Raw genomic sequence first — 26,041 nt, 5'->3', positions numbered from 1 at the left:
AATGCCACTACTACAGACCTAAGGGAAGGAATCCATGAGTGGGATGGGTTCTCCCTCCCCAGGTCAATTTGCATGCATTAAAATAGGCTCCACTTCCTCTGGGCTTGGCAGTCCTGCCCTGGAAGCTTACCTTCCGAGAGTCCTTCCGAGGCATCAAAATATGATGCTTAGCCTTTACTATCTTCCTTCGAATCAAGTGGATCCCCAGGTGCTCCTGGAGGAAGGTTTTCAGCAATGGAGGGACCCCTGGAGCCACGATGGGGAAGTGAGATTACTATTAGCGGATATTTACTGGGAGCTTCTTATGTGTCCAGCACTGTTCAAACTGCTGGACATGTATTAACTTACTTCATTTTCAGACCAACCACAGGAGGTAGGTACCTATATTATTCCCATTCAATACGTGAGGAAACTGAGGCACAGACAGGTTAAGAAATTTGCCCAAGATAACAAGGATAGTGAAAAGCAAGGATGAGAACTCCGCTGGTGTCACTCCAGGACCCAGGATTCTAAAGTGCCAACAAGATGCAGCTGCTAATGCAGCACCCAGTATACCCAGGATGCTCTGGGTGGGAGGGCCCTGTACCCCTCCCCAACTGGGAAGTAGGAAATGAGGTCACAGCAGAACTGCTCTACAAAGCAGGGTGTTACTTAAGGATCTCACACAGGATCTAGATAATTCTGTATTCCATTCCCTGCTCTGCCTCTTTATTGCTGTGGGACTTTGATTAGGTTATGAACCTCCTGGATCCTCAGCTTCCTTCACTGTGCACGGGGACAGTGATGCCTGCCACACAGGGCTGCTGTCAGGTAAGCTGGTACAGAGCAGGTGCTCGGCAGTATCTGTGCTTCTCTCCATCTCCAAAGAACCCAGGGCTGGACATTGATGAGGTGGGGCTAAGGGGTGCCCACGCTGCCCCTGGGCACCAGGACGGGGGCACAGCCTTGCAGGTACCATACCTCGTGTATGGGCCACCAGAGGGTTGTTATGAAAGATGAGCTCGCAGAGAGACGGGAAGAGAGCTACCGGCAGGATGGCATCTTCCTTCGCGATCTGTAAGGAAGGTGGGGAAAAGCTTCAGGTCGACACTGCCCCCCCTCTGCCCAGGTGCTGCCAGTCCCCACACTGTAGGCCGCATGCTTGCTAGGGCTGAGGTGGAGCCGGCTTAGTTATGCTGCTGTGCTCGGACTCAGTTCCGGGCAGCGTCTGTCCCTACAACGTCACCTGCTCACACCCAGAGGACCCTGCCCCACCCCTGTCCAAAATTCCACATCATAGTTTCTTGTTTGAAAGTTAAGAACTGTTTTCCTTTCTCCACACCGGAAATGTAGCCCAGACCAAGTAATGAAGATGTTGATGACAAAACAGGGACAAACACATATAGCACTTGTCTCACAAGGACTCTGGAAGGTTGGCAGGGCATTGACTCTGACTTCAGGATACAATCTGTCTGACACTTCACCTTCCTCAGTGCAACCTCTACACGCCTCAGTCTGTTGACAGCATTCTTGATGATGTCTTTCGTTAAGGCCTGTCCTGGACACTGATCTGGGGAGGGACAGGGGGCAGGCAGTCAGGGGGACCCATTCATCTAAAGGATAAGCAGAGGCAGTAAGGAAGACTTCATGGCTGTCTGTGGCCCAAACGCTGCTCTATCCCCACGAGGCCGGCCTCTGAAGGGCAAAAAATACCCAACCTTTGTTGAGCAGAGTGGCTGGAACATCCTTAGGGAGGGTGTCTATTAGCAACAGAACAGTATCAGAGGGCCCAAGAGTTGGGCAGTGGCCTTTCAGATGCCTGGGTATCTAAGGTCAGACTCAGGACCTATGGAAGACAATTAAGGCCTGAGGGCTGCGAGAGAGAGGGCCCTTCAGTTTATCTTTCTCTGGAGCCCCACTTTATTTATTCTCTTTCATTTGTGTTCATCCAATCAATAAGTATTACTGAATGCCTCCATATGCCAAGCACTGGGTTGGAAATGAGCAAAACGGCTAGAACTCCTGTCCTCAGGAAGCACTGCCTGGTGGGAAACACTCATTGAAGAAGTAGTAACACGAAAGAGGATAGCTCTGAAGCTGTGATTAGTGCCACAAGGGAGGGTGTGTGAAGTCCTCAGGTGATTTGTTCCAATCAGGGAAACAGGGAAGGCTTCCCTGAGATCCAAAGTATGGGGAGGGGGGAATTTGTGAGTGCAGTGGAGAACAGACTGTATGGCACAGAATCCTCTGTATTAACCAAAACAGTTTCCTCTACTTTCTGGGCACACAGCTAGACTGTCTTCTAGCCTCCTAGGCAGCTAGGTGTGGTCACAGGACTCTATTCTAGCTGATGCAACCTGGGTAGAAGGGATCATTTCTGGGCAGAGCCCATTTGAAACCTCCTATGTGATCCTCTACATTTCTCATTCCCCTCCTCTGCTCAGCCATCTATCCACCAGATGCAGAGGAGCCAATGAAATCCTCTTAAGGCCCTATGGGATTACAGAACCATAGACAGAAGGGACCTGGGTCTCCGAAAGACCTGGGAGGCCACCAGCCCATCTGGGATACCTACAATGGATTTTATGAAAGAAACAGACTTTTACTCTGTGAAGTCATTGAGAATTTAAAGTTTGTTGCAGCAGCTCATGGTACGTGCTCTACCTAACACAGAGAGGAAGTGCTCCATGCAGAGAGCAAAGTGTGAGAGGCCTCACAGCAAGGAGGAGGAAAGCCTGTTAGAGGGATGTAAAGAAGGCCAGTGTGATTAACAGCAGACAGAAAATGAGGCTGGACATGCAAATAGGGGTCAGACAAAAGCTAGAAAGATCTTGGTCTTTGAGAACCTAATATGTGGATTTTCAGAAATATGAGGACCTAAATATGACAAGAGTTGGTAACAGATTAGATATGCATGGTGAGGAGGGATGTAGAGGAGAGAGAAATATCAAGGATGACAGCCACATTTTGGCTTGAGTGAGCCACATGCATGATGGAGCTATTCTCTAAGATACAGGGCAAGGAAAGAAACTCAAATTTGAAGCTCATTAATTCACTTGGATATGTGTACTATGGAGGTACCTTTCAGACCTCCCAGTAGAGATTCAGGTAGGCAATGAATACCCTAGTCTAGAGTACATAGGGTACAAGGGGTCTGTACTGGAATTATAAATTTGTGAGCCACTGTTAATTGGCCCTGTGGGTACGTGAAGCCATCCCTAGGGAGAGAGTACAGAGTGATTAAAAGAGAAGGGACAAGGAGCAGGCCTTAAGCAACTCTAACATTTGGTCATCTAGATCTAGACCAGGACTTGGCAAACCTTTTCTGTCAAGGACCAGAGAGTAAATGTTTCAGGCTTTACAGGCCTTAACATGTCAGTTGCAACTACTCAACTGTGCTGTTGTAGCACAAAAACAGCCAGAGACAACTCATAAATAAGTGTGGTGGCTCTTTTCCAATAAAACTTTAGTTATGGACTATGAAATTTGGATTTCATGTAATTTTAATATGTCATGAAGTATTATCCTTCTTTCGATTTTTTTCAACCATTTAAAAATATAAGAATCAGTCTTAGCTTGAAGGCTGTACAAAAACCAAGGTCAGCAGATAACACCTGTGGGCCAAATCTGTCTCCCCTCAATCTGTTTAATAAAGTTTCATCAGAACACTGTCATGCTCCTTGAAAAAAGCATAGAAGACAGCAGAGAATGTATTGCTGCAGAGCTCAAAGACCTAAGAAATAGTCACGATGAATTAAGAAATGTTGTAAATGAGATGCAAAATAAACTAGATGCAGTGACAGCAAGGATGGAAGAAGCAGAGGAGAGAATAGGTGAAACAGAAGATAAAGTTTTGGAAAATGATCAAGCTGAAAAAAAGAGGGAAAAGGAAATTATTGGACCATGAGGGGAGAATTAGAGACCTAAGTGATTCGTTGAAGCAAAATATATCCATATCATAGGAGTTCCAGAAGAAGAAGAGAGAAAGGGGCAGAAGGTTTATTTGAGCAAATTATAGCTGAGAACTTCCCTAATCTGGGGAAGGAAACAGGCATCCAAGTCCAAGAGGCACAGAGAACTCCCTTCAAAATCAACAACAGGTCAACACCACAATGTATCATAGTGAAAATAATAAAATACAAAGATAAAGAGAGAATTCTGAAAGCAGTGAGGGACAAATGGGCCTTATCCTACAAGGACAGACACATAAGGATAGCAGTAGACCTGTCCACTGAAACTTGGTAGGCCAGAAGGGAGTGGCAGAAAATATTCAGTGCTCCGAATAGGAAAAATATTCAGCCAAGAATCCTTTATCCAGCAAGGCTATCATTCAGAATAGAAGGAAACATAAAGGCTTTTCCAGACAAACAAAAACTAAAGGAGTTTGTGTCCACTAAACCAGCCCTGCAGGAGATCCTAAGAGGGACTCTGTGAGCAGAAAGTGGCAAAGACTACAAAGGACCAGAGACATCACCACAAGCATGAAATCTACAGATAACATAATGACACGAAATCCGTATCTTTCAATTAATCACTCTGAATGTAGATGAACTGCCCCAATCAAATGACACAGGGTATCAGAATGAATTAAAACAAACAAAAAACAAACAAACAAACAAAAAACAAGATTCATCTATATGCTGACTACAAAAGACTCATTATAAACCTGAGGACAGCTGCAGATTGAAAGTGAGGGGATGGAGAACAATCTATCATGCTACTGGACAGCAAAAGAAAACCAGAGTAACCATACTTCTGTCAGACAAGCTGGATTTTAAAACAAAGACTGTAATAAGAGATGAAGAAGGGCATTATATCATAATTAAGGGGGATATCCATCAAGAAGAGCTAACAATTGTAAATGTTTATGCCCCCAATGTGAAAGCACCCAAATATATACATCAGTTAATCACAAACATAAGTAAATGTATAGACATTAATACCATGATTGTAGGGGAGTTTAATGCTCCACTTACAACAATGGACTGAATGACACATTGGACCAGATGGACTTAACAGATATAGTTAGAACTTTTCATCCAAAAGCAGAATACACATTCTTCTTGAGTGCACATGGAACATTCTCCAAAAAGATCACATACTGGGTCACAAAATAAAAAAGGATTGAGATCATACCATGCATATTTTCAGATCACAACACTATGAAACTTGAAATCAACCACAAGGAAAATCTGGAAAGCCCCCAAATACATGGAGGTTAAAGAACATCCTACTAAAGAATGCATGGGTCAACCAGGAAATTAAAGAAGAAATTAGAAAATATATGGAAGAAATGAAAATGAAAACATGACAGACCAAACCCTTTGGTATGAAGTAAAGGCAGTTCTAAGAGGAAAATACATTGTAATTCAGGCCTATCTCAAGAAGCAAGAAAGGCCCCAAATATACCACCCAACCTTACACCTAAAGGAACTAGAATAGAAAGGAGCAGCAAAGAAAGCCCAAAGCCAGCAGAAGAGAAATAATAAAGATTAGAGCAGAAATAAACAAGATAGAATCCAAAATCAAACAAACAAACAAACAACCCAGAACAGATGAATGAATCTTAGAACTGGTTTTTTGAGGGGCGCCTGGGTGGCGCAGTCGGTTAAGCGTCCGACTTCAGCCAGGTCACGATCTCGCGGTCCGTGAGTTCGAGCCCCGCGTCAGGCTCTGGGCTGATGGCTCGGAGCCTGGAGCCTGTTTCCGATTCTGTGTCTCCCTCTCTCTCTGCCCCTCCCCCGTTCATGCTCTGTCTCTCTCTGTCCCAAAAATAAATAAAAAATGTTGAAAAAAAAAAAATTAATAAAAAAAAAAGAACTGGTTTTTTGAAAGAATAAACAAAATTGATAAATGCCTAGCCAGACCTCTCAAAAAGAAAAGAGAGAGAGGACCCAAATAGATAAAAATCACGAATGAAAGAGGAAAGATCATAACCAACACTAGAGAAATACAATTATTAGAGAATACTATTAAAAATTATATGCCAACAAATTTGAAAATCTGGAAGAAATGGACAAATTCCTAGACACCCCCACACTACCAAAACTCAAAAGGGAAGAAACAGAAAATTTGAACAGGCCCATGACCAGCAAAGAAATTGAATGGATTATCAAAAATCTCCCAACAAATTAAGAATCCTGGGCAGGATGGCTTCCCAGGGGAATTTTACCAGACGTTTAAAGCAGAGTTAATACCTATTCTTCTCAAGGTGTTTCCAAAAAATAGAAACAGAAGGAAAGCTTCCAGACTCATTCTATGAAGTCAGCATTGCCTTGATTCCCAAACCAGACAAAGACCCCACTAAAAAGGAGAATTACAGGCCAATATCCCTGATGAATATGGATGTAAAAATTCTCAACATGAACTAGCAAATCAAATTCAACAGTACATTAAAGGAGTCATTCACTATGATCAAGTGGGATTCATTCCTGGGCTGCAGGGCTGGTTTAATATTTGCAAATCAATCAATGTGATACATCACATTAATAGAAGAAAGAATAAGAACCATATGATCCTGTCAATAGATGCAGAAAAAGTATTTGACAAAATATAGCATCCTTTCTTAATAAAAACCCTCAAGAAAGTCAGGATAGAAGGAATATAACATCATAAAAGCCATATATGAAAGGCACACAGCTAATACCTTCCTCAGTGGGGAAAAACTGAGAGCTTTCCCCCTGAAATCAGGAACATGACAGGGATGTCTACTCTCCCCACTGTTGTTTTGTTTAACACAGTGTTGGAAGCCCTAGCCTCAGCAATCAGACAACACAAAGAAATAAAAGGCATCCAAATTGGCAAAGAGGTCAAATTCACTCTTTGCAGATGACATGATACTCTACGTGGAAAACCTGAAAAGACTCCACCAAAAAACTGCTTGAACTGGTATATGAATTCAGCAAAGGTGCAGGATATAAAATCAATGCATAGAAATCGGTTGCATTCCTGTACACCAATAACAAAGCAACAGAAAGAGAAATCAAGGAATCGATTCCATTTACAGTTGCTCTAAAATATATGAAATACCTAGGAATAAACCTAACCAAAGAGGTGAAAGATCTGTATGCTGAAAACTATGGAAAACTTATGAAATAAATTGAAGAAGACACAAAGAAATGGAAAAATATTCCATGCTCATGAATTGGAAGAACAAATATTGTTAAAGTGTCGATACTACCCAAAGCAATCTACACATTCAACACAATCCCAACAAACAGCACCAGCATTCTTCTCAAAGCTAGAACAAATAATCCTAAAATTTGTATGGAACCATAAAAGACCCCAAATAGCCAAAGTTATGTACGTTGAAAAAGAAAACCAAAGCTGGAGGCATCACAATCCCAGACTTTAGCCTGTGTTACAAAGCTATAATCATCAAGACAGTATGGTATTGGCACAAAAACAGACACACAGATCAATGGAATAGAATAGAAAACCCAAAAATGGACCCACAAATATATTGCCAACTAATCTTTGACAAAGCAGGAAAGAGTATCCAATGGAAAAAAGACAGTCTCTTTAGCAAATAGCGGTGGGAGAACTGGACAGCAACATGCAGAAAAATGAACATGGACCACTTTCTTACACCATACACAAAAATAGATTCAAAACAAATGAAAGACCTAAATGTGAGACAGGAAACCATCAAAATCCTACAGGAGATAACAGGCAACAACCTCTTTGACTTCAGCCACAGCAACTTTTTTTTTTTTTTTTTTTAAGCAACTTCTTATTTGACATGTCTCCAGAGGCAAGGGAAACAAAAGCAAAAATGAACTATTGGGACCTCATCAAGATAAAAAGCTCTGTATGGCGAAGGAAACAATCAACAAAACTAAAAGGCAACTAATGGAATAGGAGAAGATATTTTCAAATTACATATTTGATAAAGGGTTAGTACCCAAAATCTACAAAGAACTTACCAAACTCAATACCCGAAAAACAAATAAGCCAGTGAAGAAATGGGCAGAAGACATGAATAGACACTTTTCCAAAGACGACATCCAGATGGCTAACAGATACATGAAAAGATGCTCAACATCACTCATCATCAGGGAAATACAAATCAAAACCACACTAGGATACCACCTCATGCTGGTAGAGAGACTAAAATGAACAACTCAGGAAACAACAGAGATTGGTGAGGATGTGGAGAAAGGGGAACCATCTTGCACTGTTGGTGGGAATGCAAACTGGTGCAGCTACTCTGGAAAACACTGTGAAGGTTCCTCAAAAAAATAAAAATAGAACTACCTACCTTATGGCCCAGCAATAGCACTACTAGGAATTTATCCAAAGAATTCAGGAGTGATGATTCGTAGGGGTGCATGTACCCCAATGTTTACAGCAGCACTATCAACAATAGCCAAATTATGGAAAGAGCTCAAATGGAATACTACTCAGTGATGAAAAAGAACGAAATCTTGCCATTTACAACAATCTGGATGGAACTGTAGGCTATTAAGCTAAGTGAAATAAGTCATTCAGAGAATGACAGATATCATTTGATTTCACTCATATGTGGAATTTGAGAAACTTAACAGATTACCATAGGGAAAGGGAAGGAAAAATAAGATACAAACAGAGAGGAAGGCAAATCATAAGAGATTCTTAAATACAGAGAACAAACTGAGGATTGATGGGGGTTGGAGGTTGAGGAGTGCAGAAAATGGGTGATGAGCATTGAGGAGGGCACTTGCTGGGATGAGTCCTGGGTGTTGTATACAAGTGATGAATCATGGAAATCTATTCCTGAAGCCAAGACTTCACTGTATGTTAGCTAACTTGACAATACATAAATTAAAAAAAAAAACCAAACATCCATTTACATACTGCCTTTGTTCTACAAGGACAGAGTTGAGTAGTTGGGACAGAGTATTATATTTATCTGGCCCTTTATAGAAAACACTTGCTGACTTCTTATCTAGACTCTAGAGAAGGAGGGAAAGGGGGATGAAGCTACAAAGAAGCCTAATATGTGTTCATAAATAACTATAAAATGGTGGCTAAAGTGGGTACAGAGTCTCTTATATGCAAAACAGGTGGTCAAGAAGCAGTCACAACAGAATGGGGGAGGGAGAATTAAATTGAATTTTGTCAGGATGCAAAATTCCACCTATCCAAATCAGGTGACTAAAAAGTTGAAGAAAGTTACAATTAAAACTGGTAGAAAGCTGAAAGATACCCAAGGCATGTATGTCATATTTTCTGTGAAATTGAGTCCCAGCTAAAAGATATGGGTTTGGGATTCTGGCTGATATAGTGAGAAGAATTTGGCCACCAGATAGGATAGCTAGCCTATCCCCACAAGGTGAGTTGAATGCCCCTGAAAATAAACTCGGGCTCCAGGGACAACTTAAAGTTTCTATCCAATTTCATTGGGTTAAGGCAAATAGAGCTTAATCTGTCAAATTTATGAACTAAGGAAATATTAGTTAAAGGTTGAGTTAAAGTGATTGCTTTACTTTTGGCACAAAACTTACTAGATTACTGAGTGGATATTCTAGATGTTTAAGTTCTAGTTGAATGCAGAACTGGTTTTAAAATTTGTAACTGTAATAAATTGAATATTAATTTCAACACAGGTAGCATGAGTATTCCTTGACATGATCAAAACATCATTCATTTATCAAACTTACTGAGTAACTATCATGTATCAGGTGCTATTCTAGATGATGAGGATATAGTTGTAAGCAAAACAAAGTCCTGGCTCTCAAACAAACCTACATTCTGGCAGTAGACAACAGGTAATAAAGAAAAAGATATATAATATGCTAGGTGATAATTGTTATAAAGAAAAATATAATTTAAAACTCAAGTGAGCATGTAGAAAATGTATGCATGTATTGCTTCCTCTCCTTAACAACAAGAAAAAAGACAGAATAGCCTATAACATCATAACTTTCTTGCATCTACCAGAGAGCTAAGGTCTCAGGGCAATCACGTGGCCTGAAACCTAAGGAAAGACAAGCACCTCCAAGGAGAGATGGGACACAGGACTGGCTCACATGTGGCAGAACACGGGAGGAAGGGATGGCAAGTGCTGTACAAGCAATTGGGAAGAAATCAGCTCACCATTTTAATGGCCCACTAAAGGCTAAGTGTGGGCTAGAGTAGAACTTCTGAGAGCTACAGACAGAAGGAGAATTCATGGCTGTTTGTACGCAAAAGACTGGACTCAGGGAATGAGACTGGAGAGAGCCGTCTCCAGGGTGTGGGCCTGGAGGAAGAGAGCGGCTGCCAAGGTCAGAAAGGCAGCCAACCCTCTGCCTGGTGAACAAAGGCCTTAAGTTTCTGAGGAAGGTCAGAAAAACCTGTCGGGCCCAGGGTCCTACATCTGGGGGAGGGAAAAAATTAAAACCTGCTGTTCTGAGATTGAGGCAGGAAACCAACCTGGGCCCACGACCTGAGAGGTCTCCCACTGCTTGCAGGGGACTGGATCGCTAAGAAGGTCCATCCTACAGACACAGGAACCCAGCGTCCTCTTAAGACTGGGATTGGACCCTCCTCTTGGCCCTCAACCACCAGAAGAGCAAGCACTAAGTAACCAGCACAAGCAGTCTCCTGCTGGGTGAGAGGAACACAAGTGTGGAGACAATCCATGTGAAGTGTAGGAGCACGGGGAAGGCTGTGAGCTGAGTACAGAATAGGAACACAGAGAAAAACACTCTGGCCTCCCAGCAAGACCCAACTATATGCTGTCCCAAAGAGATGGACTGGAAATACAAAGCTATAAGGAGGTTGAAAGTAAAAGGATAGAAAGAGACTATGCAATTAGCAAGCATTAAGAAAGCTGTGTATCTATGTTAAAATCAGACAAAACAGCAAGACAAGAAATTTTGTTCAAGGCAGAGGGAGACAAGTCATAATAATAAAAGGATTGACACATCAGGTAGAGATAAAAATTCTAAATGTTTATGTACGTGATAGTAAAACTTCAAAATACATGAAGCAAAAACTGACATAATTAAGGAGACAAATAAACAGATCCACAATCTAACGAGATTTTAACATGCTGTTCTCGATAACTGATAAAATGAAGAGACAATAGTACAGAAATGATCTCAGTGATACTACCAACCACCTTAATGTAATTGATATTTATAGAACACTATCCCCCAAAGTGCAGAATACACATTTTTTTTAAGTGCATAGAGAACATGCACCAAGATAGCATATAGGATGGGACACACAACAAGTTTCCATAGATGTCAGAAGAATGAAATCTTGCAGGTTATGTTATCTGACCACAACAGAATTAAATTAGAAATAATAAATATGAGACATCTAGAAGATCTCCATATATTTGGAAATTAAGCATCTCACTTATCTAAACCAATGGGTAAATAAAGAAATCAAAACAAAAAGTGAAAAAGTTTAACAAAATGAAAATAAAAACACAAATTACAATTTGTAGGATGCAGCAAAAACAGTGCTTAGAGAAGAAGTTTATAGCTTTACATGCTTATATTAAAAAGAAGAAAAAGGTCTAAATCAATGATCTAAAATTACACTATAGAGGGAAACAAAAAAGAGGAGCAAACTAAACTCATGTGAATAGGGCAAAAATCAAGTTATGAGCAGAAATTAATGAAATGGGAAAAGAGATAGAGAAATCCAGTGAAAGCAGCAGCTGGTTTTTTTTTTAAGTCAAAAAAGGGGATAACTTCTAACTATTTTGGATCAATAAAAGACACAAATGACCAATTTCAAGAATGAGAGGGGACCCATAATACATCTATGGGCCACTGATTTTTGACAAGGGTGAGAAGACCATTCAATGGAGAAAGAATAGTCTTTTCAATAAATGGTGCTGAGGAAACTACATATCCACATACAAAAGAATGAGGTTTGACCCCTATCTCACACCACATCTCAAGATTAACTCAAAATGAATCAAAGACCTGAATTTCAAAGCTAAAATTATAAAACTCTTAGGAAGAAACACTTGAAGAATTTGGCTGTACCAACTGCTTGCCTTAGAAGGAGTGTAAGCAGAGTTCCTTCAAAGTTGCCTACACTTCAGACTTGAGTAGAGCTCAGTTGGTGGGGTTTACAGAAGTCAAACAGAACATGGATATTGGAAAAATATGTTACCATAAAACATGCAGGAGAAACATGTTAAATGTGTCCCATGGACTTTACATCTGCTGTTCCTATAAGCTAGAATATTTCTCACTTCACTCCTCCTCACACTTCACCTCATTAAACTGATAAAGCACCGCTCTCTCAAGAACCTTCCCTGATCCCAAATACTAGGTTAGACTACCCCTGTCATATACTTCATAGCACTTTGAATTTCTTCATAACACTATGCATGCTTATACTGAGACTATTTGTGCTGTATCAGTCTTTCCTATGGGTGACAAGCTCCAAAAGGCAAGCGGCCCAATCTTTCTTTGAGCTGCTGTATACCTAGTATCTAGCATAGAGCCTGGCACGTGGTATTAGATAAATATCTGGGACTGAATGGATGGACTTCTGCCTTGGCCTACACTCTCCACTTCTCCCACCCTGAGAATTCCTGAGCTCACATATCTGTAATGCAGGGAACTCTAAGGCTGGCCTTCAGGCCAGAGCAGATCGCATCCCATCCTCCCATCTGTGCCCCTGAAGAAATAGGCAGAGAGCAGAGTCACCTTGTTGTAGGCCAGGCTAAGGTACCTCAGCTCTGGAAAGGGCGGGGCCAGCGTCTGGTTTCTGGCCTTCAGTGATTTCACGGGAAGAATCTTGAATATGGGAGGAAGTGCACATACCTTGGTTTCCTTAGAAGGAAAAAAAGATCTATGTCAAAGTGTCCCAAAGATAAGAAGCTGAATGCTGCCAAGACATTCTAGAGAGGGTTGGCCAAAAGAGGCATCTAGGGTCACAACGGGAGATGTTACCAAGGGCCCAGAGTTCTGGCTTCAAGTTCTCTGAGGTCACATGATGAGCTGATTCTCTGGCCCCCAAAGTTCCAGTTACAAGTTCTATGAGGCCAAATGACAATACAGCAGTGGTGTAGGCTTAGAGGTTTTTTGCCCCTACCTCTCACTTTCTGCCCTTTGGCAGCTTATTCTGAAATGGCCCTTCTCTACAGTTGGGCTAAAATTTCTGCAAATGGCAAAAGGACAGGTGCTTGCATTTTATTATTTTTTAAAAAATTTTTTAACGTTTATTTATTTTTGAGAAAGAGAGAGAGAGAGACAAAGACAGAGCATAACCAGGGCAGAGGCAGATAGAGAGGGAGACAGAGAATCCGAAGCAGGCTCCAGGCTCTGGGCTGTCAGCACAGAGTCCGACACAGGGCTTGAACCCACGGACTGTGAGATCATGACCTGAGCCGAAGTCGGATGCTCAACCGGCTGAGCCACCCAGATACCCCAATATTTTAAAGTAGACTTTTCCTAGTGGGGAGATGGAGAGCAGGAGTAACCTGAGCCTGATGGGCTAGCTCACATCCGACTGTGGAGGCTCTTCATTCCAGGATAAATCAATAGCTAAGTCCTGGAGGACTTCAAGCAGGCCTCCGGGCCTGAATGTGGCCTGTTGCATCTGGGTCACTTGCAGAGTCATGGTTTCTCAGTACAGCCCAGCCTGCCTCAGGATCAACATGTTTCATTAAGCAGAAAATGGAAGTTACTGGGTCAACCATGCCTACAAATCACTCACTGATTCCTTAAGTTGGATGGGACCAAAGGAAATGACAGGGTAGATGCTGGGCTAATAACTGAGTTCAAGTGAACTAGATTCTGTTCTAAGCTCCATTAATCACTGTGTAATCTTGAGCAAGTCACTTAAATTTTACTTTTTCATTCAGTGAACATTAGCAGAGCACCTACTTGGGGTCAAGTGTTTTGTGCCCTCCTAGGCTCTAACTTGTACCGAGTGGGACAGGTAAGTCACGGGTGAGAGCAAAACAAAAACCAGTGATAGGGCTTGGGAATTTCCATTTTCTGGGACCCTCCTAGACCTCACATTATGTGTCTTTTCATGTGGCTGGTCCTCATTTATACCCTTTATAGTAAAACTGTAATCATAAAGATAGGGCTTTCCTGAGTTCTAAGAGTTGTTCTACTAAATTATTGAGCCTGTAAAGGCCGTGGGAACTCCAGAATTTGTAGCCAGTTTGTTATAAGTGTGAATAGCTCACTTGCAGCTAGCATCTGAAGTAAGGGCAGTCCTGTTGGGCACTGTGCCCTTAACTTGTGGGGTCTGTGCTACCTCCAGACAGAATTGTGCTGCACTGTCATTCCTATGACTTACTTTGACTAACAGAATGTGGCAGAAGTGCTACCGTTTGAATTTCAGAGCCCTGCAATTCATCCTCGCTCTCTTGGAACCCGAAGGCCACCATGTTGTAAAGAAGTCCTTAATAAATACTTCATGTAGATGCCAAGCCATACCAGTTGTCCATGAACCCAGGCCCCAGGGAACCAGCCAGCTGCATGAATGAGCCCTGGAAAAACCAGCAGAACCACCTAACCAGCCCAAACATTTGTGAGAATAAATTGCTATTGTTTGAAGTAATTGTTGGGTTGGTTTGTTATATGCCAATTGTTAACTGATATAATTTCTCACCCAGTTTTATCTGTGGGGAGGGAGTGAATGTACTGAGCTGCCTTTCAAGGATGCAGGTTGGCCAAATGTATAGTTGTACTTCTTATTGTAAATGCATCCATCAATATTTAGTGCATCAGTCCTCATGAGCTTGGTTAGTAGTTGTCTAACCCTGAGAGAAAAACAAATTTTCTGTCCAGAAGAAAATCAAGCATCTAAGCCTATGACACCAAGGATTAGACCCCAGATGGTAGTATACTTGGCAAGGATCAGTCTAGCTTTTGGGGGCTCTTATTAGGGAGCCGCCAGGCTTCATCTTGGTGGCAGCCTCATTTCAATGCCAGCTTGCCCACCTGAGGCCCCAACCATTACTACTGAACACATCTGAGAACAGTGAAAGCGAGCTTGTTGGCTGTGTGAGGCCAGGGACTGGACTGTCTAGTCTACCACTATATGTTTCTAGACCAGCACAGTGCCGGGCACACACTAAGTACTCAGTAAGTATCTGTTCACTGAACGGGCTTCTTCAGTGTGATACATATAAATGCCTCTCATGGCTTTATTAGCTTACTTTTGTGTATTAAAATTAATGTTCTAACTCAAGGGCACAAATATAAAACAGGCAGTTCTTACCTCAGAGGTTGAAAATCCAGGGTAAGATGAGAACACAACCTCTGAAACAAAAGAAAAATAACAGAGGTTGGTGAGAGCACGGATTGCCCCCAGAGAGGCTGGGGTCTGGGTCTCTCATCCACTGTGTACAGCAGGGGTCCCCCCAGAGGGGTTCCCATTGGTTCACATCTCTAATGATAACTGGGAAGAGGAGCTGGCTGTGATACCTGTCAGGTAGTGAGGTGCACTCAGAATAAAATCCAAATTCCTTGGCCAGGCCTCTGAGGTCCTGCCTGATCTGGATCCTGTCTACTTCTCCAATCTTATCTCCTGCTATCCTGCCCCTCACTCACTATATTTCAGCCATGTTGACCTTCCTTCTGACTTTGCAACATGTGAGAGTTCTTACTGAGCAGGCGGTCAGTATTGATCAGACTGTGTTAGAACAAAGAAATGTATATAAATGATATTCTGTCAAAGGATTTGAAAATATCCTGTTATGTTAGTAGAAACAGAATATATTAAGACAGTGAATCCAGAAGAGATACTAAGAATAACCAGCAGCATGGTAGTAAGGAAGAGGCTGTGGAGTCATTTCATTCTTGGCACCATCAGAATGAGATGAGCCAATAAATATCTGAGTTCAACCATAAATCTAAGCATCTTCTTGGACTGGATCCTGTGCAGGCACTACTCACCTCTGCCCTGGCTAACAGGACCTCTTCCACACATTAATGGTATTATATTAATAAAGGTTACCTGAAAATGAAGTAAACGATAATAGGGGTAGAACACCACATGGCCCAAACAACTTCTCCTACAACAAGTGTCTGGAAAGGATTTGGGGATAAGTTTATACAAGAAACAAAGTAGGAGTTAGCAAGAGGATGGGCAATCGTTGCAAGTATGGTTGCTCAAAAGTGATTCCCTGGGGAGACATATCTAGAAAGATGAGCTACAGCACACTCTGCATGAACGTATATCCTCTGCCTATAATCTCCGGTTAGAAAGGTTACTGGATACAAGTTCAAAATTTCTATGTACTAGCAACAAACAGGCAGAAATGTAATAGGAAAAAGCAATACCAATGACAATACCATAGAAAAAGACCAAATACATAGGAATAAATCTAACGAAAGATATGCAAGATCTCACCACGGGAGACTACAAAGCATTGATGAGAACAATTTCAAAAGACCTAAAACATGGTGGGATATATTACTTTGATAAATTAAAAAACCCAATATTGTAAAAATATAAATTCACTCCAAATTGGTCTATAGGATCACTACAATTCTAATCAAAATCCCAGCAGGATATTGTGTGGAAACTGGCAAGATGATTCTAAAATTTATATGTAAATTCAAAGGCTTTATAATAGTTATAGCAATTCTGAAGAGCAACAACATAGCTGGAGAACTTCACTATCAGTTCTCAAAACATATTAAAAAGCTATAGCACTTTAGACACATACAGACCCTGCCTTACCATAAAACCTCTCTTACAACTCAGTGGGGAAAAGGATATAGTCTTTTCAGCAAGTGCTGTTGAGTCAATTAGATATCCATCTAAAAAAGTAAACGGACTCTACTTCACATCATATACAAAACTTCTAGACAGATCATAGACCAAAATGTAAAAACTAAAATAATCAAGCTTCCAGAAGAAAATATAGGAAAATATCTTAATGGTTTCAGACAGATAAATTCTTGAAAAGGAAACAAAAAGAACTAACCATTAAAGATTGAACTGAACTTCATTAAAATAAAGAACTTTTATTCATCAAAATTCACCATTAGAAACATGAAAAAGGAGGCTACATACAGACTGTGAAAAGATTTTTCTAATATTTAGGTCTACAAAGAACTTGTATCCAGCATATATAAAGAACTCAAGCAAATCAACAAGAAAAGAAAAATATAACCCAATTTAAATACAGGCAAAGACTTGATTAGGCACTGCCAAAAGAGGATATGGGTCAAAGTGACCCATAAACATATGAAAGGTACGTAAGATCATTAGTCACTTAAGAAATGCAAACTAGGGGTGTCTGGGTGGACATTGAAAACACCAAGAATTAAAACAGAACTTGTTGGGGTGCCTGGGTTGCTCAGTCAGTTCCAGCTCATGTCATGATCCCAGGGTCACAGGATCAATCCCCACGTTGGTCTCCATGCTGAGTATGGAGCCTGCTTAAGATTCTCTCTCTCTCTCTCTCTCTCTCTCTCTGCCCTTTTACCTTGCTCAAGCTCACTCACTGTCTTTAAAAGAAAAATCATTAAATAATGCAAATTAAAGCCACAATAAGAAACTACTACCTACCTACCCCAAATAGGTAGAATTAAAAAGACTGACATTACCAAGTATTTGTGTGGATATGGAGTAACTGGAAGTGAAATTCTCTTACATTAATATGGGGATTAAAACTGGTACAACTGCATTGGAAAAATACTTAGAAGTACTAAATAATGTTAAACATACTTTTGAATTCCATTCCTGGGTATATACTCAACAGACAATGGGTGCTTAAGCCTACCAAAAGATATAAAAGTTATAGTAGCTTTATCCATAATAGCCTCAAACTCAAAATAACCAAAATGTCTATTAACAGTAAAAAGGGTAAATAACTTGGAAAAAATATGAGAAATGAAAAATAGTGAACGACCAATATATGCAACAACATGAATGAATCTGACAGACATAATGTTGAGTGAAATAAATCAGACACAAAGAGCACATGCTGTATAATTCCATATTCATAAATTTCAAATCAAGCCAAACCTATCTTTGGTGACAGAAGTCAAAATGGGATGCTGGAAATGCTCTATATTGTAATATGGGTGGTGGTTAAAAGGAGATATACACGTAAAATTCAAGATCTATACAGTATTTCTATATTTTTACTTTATGTTGGTTACTTCTCAATTTAAAATAAATATTTAAAAAACCCACTGTGGTATTGGCACAGTAATAGATCAATAGAACAGAATATATAATCCAGAAATATACTCATACATTAAAGAGATTTTGGTTTATAATATAAGGTGACATTCCTTTTCTTTTCTGCCTCTAGTGTTGCCATTTGGACATGATTCTTGGCCCTGTGGTAGTGATCTTTAGACCTCAATTGGAATCAACCTACAAAGATAAACAAGCAGGCCAAGGATGGCAGCAAAGAGGATGGAAAGAACCTGAATCTCTTGAGAACATCAATGTACCCCAGAATTAGCCATCTCTGGAAAGCCTAACTTCAGAGTTTCTTGTTATTTGAGATTTTTTAAAATTTTATTTCAGAGAGAGAGAATGCATGTGTGCATGCAAGCAAGCAGGGGAGGGGCAGAGAGAGGGGGAGAGAGAGAATCTTAAGCAGGCTCTGTGCTGATGCAGGGCTTGATCTCACAACCCTGAGATAATGACCTGAGCTGAAATCAAGAGTTGGACGCTTAGCCAACTGAGCCACCCAGGTGCCCCTTGTTATTTGAGATTTTTAAAAATTTACTTTTAATTGGATTTTAAAAACACCTTAATGGAGAATCAGTTAGGAAGCCATTGAAATAACTCATGGGATACCTCCATCTCCCCAGGCCCAGCAGCTTCAGTGCAGCAGCTCCTCAAGGAGTCACAGATTTTCAAAATAAACTGTTGGAAGCTTATTCCCACCATGGGGCTAGAGTCTCTGGAATAAGGGGCACCACTCACCTGTCCGGTCAACATCCTTTTTCATGGGCAGTACAGTATAATCCGGTTGTTCATCTGAGGCCTCAAACATCCACGACTTGGGCTGCAGCATGGATTGGGGCACTTTCTGGGGACTCCCCCTGCCTCTAGCCCAGTCCCCTGACCCGTCTTGGAGCTGAACCTGCTGTAGGTACGGGATCCGGAAAATCCTGTTTTGGTCCAGGCTTAATTTCTTCAGTCTTTAATTAAGGAAAGTGAATACAGAATCACAGCAATAATGATACCTCAGGAGCATTTACCTAGCAACTTTAGGGAAAGAACATGAACTCAGGCTTGGACCCTTACTCCTTGTGTGACCTGGAGCCAGTGACTTACCCTCTCTGGACTCAATATCCCTATCTCTAAAATGGGGATGATAGTTAATAACTTTCAAGGCTCCAGTGAAGTTTAATTAGACAATGTAAATGGCTCTACACAAAGTAGCATGCAGTAAATGGTAACTGACTCCAAAATAAATTTTCCAGGGATCTAAAGATTAACCATTTAAATGCCAGCATTTAAAAAATGATAATAATAAATAAATGCCAGCATTTTCATTATTTAAATAGGTAGAATATAGCAGTTAATTCTTATCTTTCTGATTCTGGTTTTGTTTTGTTTTGTTTTCTGTCTCCTCTCTCAGGGGTCAGGACTCTATCTCTGGTGATATCTCTTTTTATCCTCCCTTCTCTTTGCCACTTCTAATCTAGTCACTTGATCAGAAATGTCCTACTGATGCCCCACTTTTATGGCTGAGCTAAAGCTCAGAGGGGAGAAATGGATTATCTGTGACCACACAGCAGAGGTAAGTAGTGGAACTGGGATTTCAACTCAGGTCTTTTGGATTCCAAAGCAGCACTCAGGGTGTGGGCCAGGTTGGCAGTGGTAGGGGGTCCTTCAGAGAGAGGAGTGTGGCTTTACCTTCTGAGCCCAGCCAGGCTGGCAAAGCAATTGGGGCTGGAGAGCTTGTTGTCATCCAGCATCAGTGTCTCCAGCACTGGGAACCTCAGGATGTACCTCTTGTTCGTCAGTGACGATACAGATGCCTCCCTGTAAGTGCAAGGATCCTGGGTAATGAGCAAGGGCAGGGAACAAACTCCACCATCCCCAAGAAGTGGGAATGGGAATAGGAATGGAGATGGAGAACAGGAAATCAATCAAGAGATATAACCACCTTGGGAACCCTCTTTAGTGTCCCACAGAGGTCCCTGTAGAGAGGGACTGGAAGGTGTAATTCGCTCCCCAACTGACCCCTTCCCCAAATCCTACTCACACATACAGTCTTCTGTATGGAGAAAGGTTGCACACATCCACAGATGGACTCAGTGAGACCCGACTGGGGCAGGATGGGGTGCACTAGTAATGCTCATGGAAAATACCAGAGTGAATAAGGCATGCCCAAGTTGGGGGGAAACATTCTGAAGAAAGAATACTGCACAAATTTGGGTCAGGTCAGACTCCTGGGTATGCTGTGTCACCCTAAGGATTGGTAACTATGGGATCACCAGAAGACAAACCCCTTGGCATGGACCACAGCTTTGGTCCATGTGGGGTAAGGTAGGCTGGCTGCAGTGAGGCTCTCTTCTAAAGCAACTTAATAAAAAGCACATATCAGTAAGGAGTTGAGAAGTCTCTTTTTAAATTCAAACTCTCTGAGGAGACCCAGAAGCACCTGAGAGTGGAATTTAATGGGCTGAGATCCTGAATCACACAGGCAGGGCAGGAAGTCAGGGCATTTTAGGTACTACCATTAATGTGGCCTCATTTGTGCCTCTAGATGGATAAGACCTATGTAATTCTTTTTTATTTTTTTCCAACTTAAAAAAAAGATTTTATATTTTTAGGTAATCTCTACACCCAATGTGGGGTTCAAACCTATAACCCCAAGATCAAGAGTTCCATGCTCTACCAACTGAACCAACCAGGTGCCCCTTTTTAAGTACACAAACACAGATGACTCAAATCATGTTTTCAGTTCTCCCTCCAACTCGTTTCTCTCCATATACCCAAATTAAACACTCAATACACTCAACAAAGGATGAAAGAAGCCTTTAGTTCATGGTATTTGAAGGTCACAGGCGATTCTTTTCTTCTCCTGAAAAGACCAACTTTCATGCACTAAATTTTTAATCTCTACCTGAGAGCAATTATAGGAGGGTGCACAGCAGCTCTGTTGATTTATAATTAATTGGCCAATCTTTTTCACTCCAGTGAGATGTGAAACAGCTAAAAAATAAGCCTTCGAAAAATTCCTCTTAAATTCCATAATGAAGGAGGTAGCTCTGTCCTGTCTTTTGTGACAAGTTATCGTGTTTTGCCTTTTAAAAGCTGTACCCTAATTATAACATAGAAAAGCCTAATTTTGTCTCTAATACTGATGTCTTAAAATAGGGGGGCAGTCAGTAGGTGGGTAAGGAGGACAAGAAGCGAGGCTGCAGAGGAAAGTGTCAGGCTCTCCAATGGAGTCCTTCTCATGGCAGTTTTGGTAGAAGAGCTCTTTGAAGTGGCAGGAGTCTATCAGTATGGAGAAGCTGAAGTTTCCAGCTGTTCAGAGTGGTGCTATTTTTATTATACCTTCTCTTGCCAAAAGGAATTTAATACCATTTAAAATACAACAGATTTGACTTAATTTTTTTAGAAGCTAAGAGTATGCCCCAGTGATTGGATTCAGGAATGGGAATTTGTGTGCCATATTAAGGAAGCATGGGAATGGGGACCAGCAGCCCTAGGCTGTGGCTCTGGTGCTGCTGCTGCTTTGCTTGCTGGGTGACTTCTACCTGGTGTCCAGCATATCTGGTCCTGGTCAGTTCCCCTATCTACATGATGAAAGAGGATTTCTTTTACTTTACATTGTAAGACTTCTGATTAAGCCAAAAATATTGCAGAACAGACTGGACTAAGAGCTGCAGTAAAACAGATGAAATTTAGCAAGTTGTAATGCCCATTAAAATGTCAGATCAGCTCCTGTGATACAGAAAACCCACAGTGCAACCCAGGATGAGAGAGACATGGCTTCACAACTCGCTTGTGTAAAAGAGGACTTATGATGTGGCTGCTAAAGATCTGGTGTTCTTTTAGGCATTTTTAGGAAAACAGTGCTTAGAAAAAAGGAGGTAACCATCCCCCTCTGCCCCGTGCTGGTCAAGCCTGAGAGAGATGACACGTATGGTCCAAGGGGTAAAAGGAACAGGCTTAATGGGAGAGCCAAAGTCTCAGATGTCAATCAAAACATGTAATAGGACAGGCTAATGATACAAGTAGGTCAGATATCCCCCTAACTCACCCAGACAGAGATAAAGTGTGATCTATCCAGAAATGGAGACACAAATAGTCCAAAATAAATGAGGTATATGGTGAAATGGAAAAAAGTCAAGAGAAAGGAGGATGGAGAAGCAGAGTCAGGTCATGAAAAGCCTTGTGATCAATGTTAATGGAGTTTATCTTTAGAACACTGGGAAGCTGCTGAAGGACTTCAAGTAGAGCAGTGATCGAATCAGATGTGCATTTTAGGAACATCCCTCTGGCTGATGGTAAGGTGGGTGTGTTGGGAGGTGATCAAGAGAAAGAAACATTTGACAGATCCTTAGCTGTATCCCAAGTAGCATGGGCTGTGCTGATTTGCTGCAGTGAGACTGAACAGGAGGACAACAGAAATGGCCAAGTTTGAGAAACATTTAGAAAGTACAATTCACAGCATCTGGAGACTGAGTGGATGTGAGGGAGGGAAGAACTCAGGCTGATGCCCACGTTTCTCACTCAGACAACTGCACTGCTGATGGAGAGCAGTGCCCATCACTGAGGCCAGGGACACGGGAGGAGATCTTGGCATGGGCATATGCATGATGACTTTGATATAATAAGTAAAAGACATGGGCTCATAGCTCAGAAGATGGATGTGAAGTAGAGAAATAAAGAAGACTTGGAAGGGATGAAACTATCAAGATTATAAAGATTAATAAAAACAGTGGGTTGAGAGTAGAAAACTGGGGACGATCAACATTTAAGAGGCTGGCAGAAGAGGAATCCAAAGAGCATTTTGAGTGTGGGAAGACAAATGGGAAGAAAATAACAGTAATACTTGTTTGGAGCCTCATAGCTTTCAAAGCACAATTATTTCAATTGATATCCTGATGTAAGTAGGAGTGCATTTATTTTACCCATCTTATAAAGAAATAGAAGGACATAGTGGTGGAGACTTGCCTTACTGTATGCAACAAGGCTTCCCACTGAAAACAACTAAAATGATGAATAAAACATAAAAAGATTCATTTTTTTTTTTTTAATTTTTAAATGTTTGTTTATTCTTTAAGAGAGAGAGAAAGAGATAGACAAAGACAGCATGAAGGGGGAAGGGCAGAGAGAGAGGGAGACATAGAATCTGAAGCAGGCTCCAAACAGGCTCCAGGCACAGAGCCCGATGCGGGGCTCGAACTCATAAACTGCAAGATCATGACCTGAGCCAAAGTTGGTTGCTTAACCTCCTGAGCCACCCAGGCGCCCCAAAAGATTCATCATTTAAAAACACATAAGAGATGTGAAGACAGTAAAGTAGTAGTACCAAAATATAAAAGTCGAGACAGAAACCAAGCACAAGAAGCCATGTTTGCCTTGAGGACACTTGCTGATCTTGTCGAAACAGAAGGTGGGGCATGTAATTGGAGACCCCCTACACGAATGTAGGATCCTAAAGAGATATATCCTCAGGAGAGAGGGAACTAGCACTAAACCCATGCCCCTCATCCCACAGCTAGAAGAAAACTGCCTTGGGGTGAAAAGAAAGGAAGGGGGAGGGCAGACTGGTCCTCTTGCAAAATTACAGCCCAAATTTGTATCATCAGAGTGGTTCAGAGAATATCCAGCTAGTTTAGTTTAGTTTAAAATGGTTTCATACTGAGTGTTCCTAGGCATCTGGCCAAAATAAATGGAAAGGTTTATGGTATCGCAGACTAACTCATGTAGGCCAACTATCCCTTGAGTATGAACTAGAAAATCCAGACAAAATATATATATTAAAAACAATTGGAATGTCTGGCTGGCTCAGTTAGTAGAGCATGTGACTCTTGATCTCAGGGTTGTGAGTTCAAGCCCCATGTTGAACATGGAGCCTACTTAAAAAAAAACAAAATAAATTTCTTTAAGGCATGTGGGAACTAACAACCTGTGAAAATTTAGGGGGCTGGGATTTGGAAAAAGAAGGAAACTCAAAGGGGATCTTGTAAAATTTGGGGTCTCTTTTTCCCTAGGGCTATCTGCTGACTCCAGAAGTGGCAGAGAGGTTGAGATGCTGAGCAGAGATTCTAACAACTATGCTAGTCTAGAGGCCAAAAATTAGATTCCAGGGTATGCCACAGAAGGGAAGCCCTGATAAACTGCCCCTACCTTAAATTAGGACATTGAAGGACTAAATCCTAGGAGGAAGTGTGAACTAGAAACAGTGTGGTCCTTGCAGAGACTGAAGACTAGCTTCAAATAATTAAGCATGAATTATATATATAAAAAAAGTCTAGAGTTGGTAAGAAAAAAATTATTTGAGTTGCCCAGAGGTCATGGCGTCTCATAGTTTCCTGATTATTTACCTTTAAATTAAAACTAATTAGACTTAAATAAAAGTAAAAATTCAGTTTTTCAGTCACAATGATCACATTTCAAGTGCTCAACATGACTAGTGGCTACCATATTGAACAATGCAGATATAGAACACTGTCAACACTGCAGAAAATTCTGACAGTCCTAAACTAGGCCTTTCAAGGATTACCAGACAATATCTGCAAATTGGTGCTAATATCTGGGGATATGAAAGGCATGGTGGTCTATCATTCAAAGTAGGGGATTACAAAGGTCAGGTGGAAGAATGGAAATTTAGCCTGTGAATGAACCCAGTGAAGTCATCAACTTACATCGTGGTTATCTCCCCAGTTCCTGAATATATAGTTATTTTTTGAATGTATAATTAGAATAGACATACTAAGCAACCAACAGAATAACCACATTTGTTTACTGACCAACAAAGTGAGAGCTATTATACAAGGCAGGGACAGATTGAAGCCTGAGGAATTTTGCTTCTAGAACAGTAAACCTAAAGTTATTCCCCATCCCTGAGGTAACTACAGAGATTACTGTCATCACTAAAGACAAGAAAGGTAAAAGGATACTGAGTCTTATGATATTCCTGTTAAACTTGTTTGTCTTGTGTAGAAGACAGGTCTTGAAGAATGACTATAGCTTACTGCAGGCTTAATCAAGTGGTGACTCCAATTTTAGCTGCTGTTCCACATGTGGACTCTTCTTACTGTAGCACATCAACACAGCCCCTGGTGCTTGGGATTTAGCTAAGGACCTATCAAATATTGCCTTCTCCTTACCAAACAACAAGAACTACCAGAAACAGTCTGCTTTTGTCTGACTGGGATAACAGTACATCTTTGTCCTCTTCTCCCAGGGCAACATCAACTCTTTATGTTTACCATAATCTATTACATCTACCACCAATCTATTTTGGTATTCCACAAAACATCATGTTGATTGGACCTGATGGGCAGTAAGTTGCAAATATTCTAGATGATTTGGTAAGATGCATGTGTGTCAAAGGATGGAGGGAACCCCCACCTCCAATTCAAGGAACTACTACCTTCATTAATTTTCTTGTTGTCCAGGTATCTGGAACATGTTGGGATATACCTCCAACGTGAAAGACATAATCCTTCACCTTGCACCACCTGTTACTTATGAAAAAGGCACAAAGCTTTGTTGACCTTTTTGGACTTTGGAAGCAATGCATAAAACATCTGTGCCAATCTAACCCTTACTGAGTATCCCATGAGGATGCCAGTTTTGTGTGAGGCTCAGAGCAAAACAAGGCTCTGCAACAGGTCCAACTGCATGAATCGTTTTCTGGGCATTAGGTCCTTGGCCAAAGGCATTGGGCAATATGACTCGATAGGTCCAACTATGCTCTAAGTGTCTAAGGCAAAAAGGTGTGCTATACAGTACAGGGTTACATCCTGGTTTTCAAGGACAGTTTGAGTTTTCACCTGTTATCCCAAAATAATTAATAGTGTTCCTTTTCCCTCTCAAATATATCCTGGTTTGGATGAGAAGTTACGTGGCCTATGAATGGAGCCTTTTATAGGTGTCAATTGCAGAATCATTTTTGAGCAAAGTTATGCCGATTCTGTGAACAACTATTTTCCTT

General features: G+C 41.2%; 1 protein-coding gene and 1 long non-coding RNA gene across 4 annotated transcripts in view; one reads left to right on the top strand and one right to left on the bottom strand.

Moving 5' to 3' along the window:
• Window positions 1–26,041, bottom strand: part of XRRA1 (X-ray radiation resistance associated 1) — a 62,024-nt gene that overhangs the window by 7,117 nt on the left and 28,866 nt on the right. For 2 of the 3 annotated variants that reach the window (XM_042905076.1, XM_042905078.1), the window contains 6 exons: window positions 19,771–19,899; window positions 18,832–19,049; window positions 15,154–15,194; window positions 12,621–12,746; window positions 961–1,054; window positions 131–246 (listed from right to left, as the gene is read on the bottom strand). In XM_042905076.1, coding sequence (XP_042761010.1) covers window positions 131–246; window positions 961–1,054; window positions 12,621–12,746; window positions 15,154–15,194; window positions 18,832–19,049; window positions 19,771–19,899 — 724 coding nt within the window. The remainder of the gene's footprint in view (window positions 1–130; window positions 247–960; window positions 1,055–12,620; window positions 12,747–15,153; window positions 15,195–18,831; window positions 19,050–19,770; window positions 19,900–26,041) is intronic. The other variant, XM_042905077.1, reaches the window with a different exon arrangement.
• Window positions 12,880–14,490, top strand: LOC122199756. Its single transcript, XR_006193613.1, has 3 exons — window positions 12,880–13,095; window positions 13,781–13,857; window positions 14,272–14,490. It is a non-coding gene; the product is annotated as an uncharacterized LOC122199756 (long non-coding RNA).

Source organism: Panthera leo, chromosome D1 (assembly GCF_018350215.1).
Source record: "Panthera leo isolate Ple1 chromosome D1, P.leo_Ple1_pat1.1, whole genome shotgun sequence".
Taxonomy (NCBI): Eukaryota; Metazoa; Chordata; class Mammalia; order Carnivora; family Felidae; genus Panthera; species Panthera leo.
Note: the sequence above shows the minus strand (reverse complement) of the source record. Positions and strands in the feature narration are given on the sequence as shown.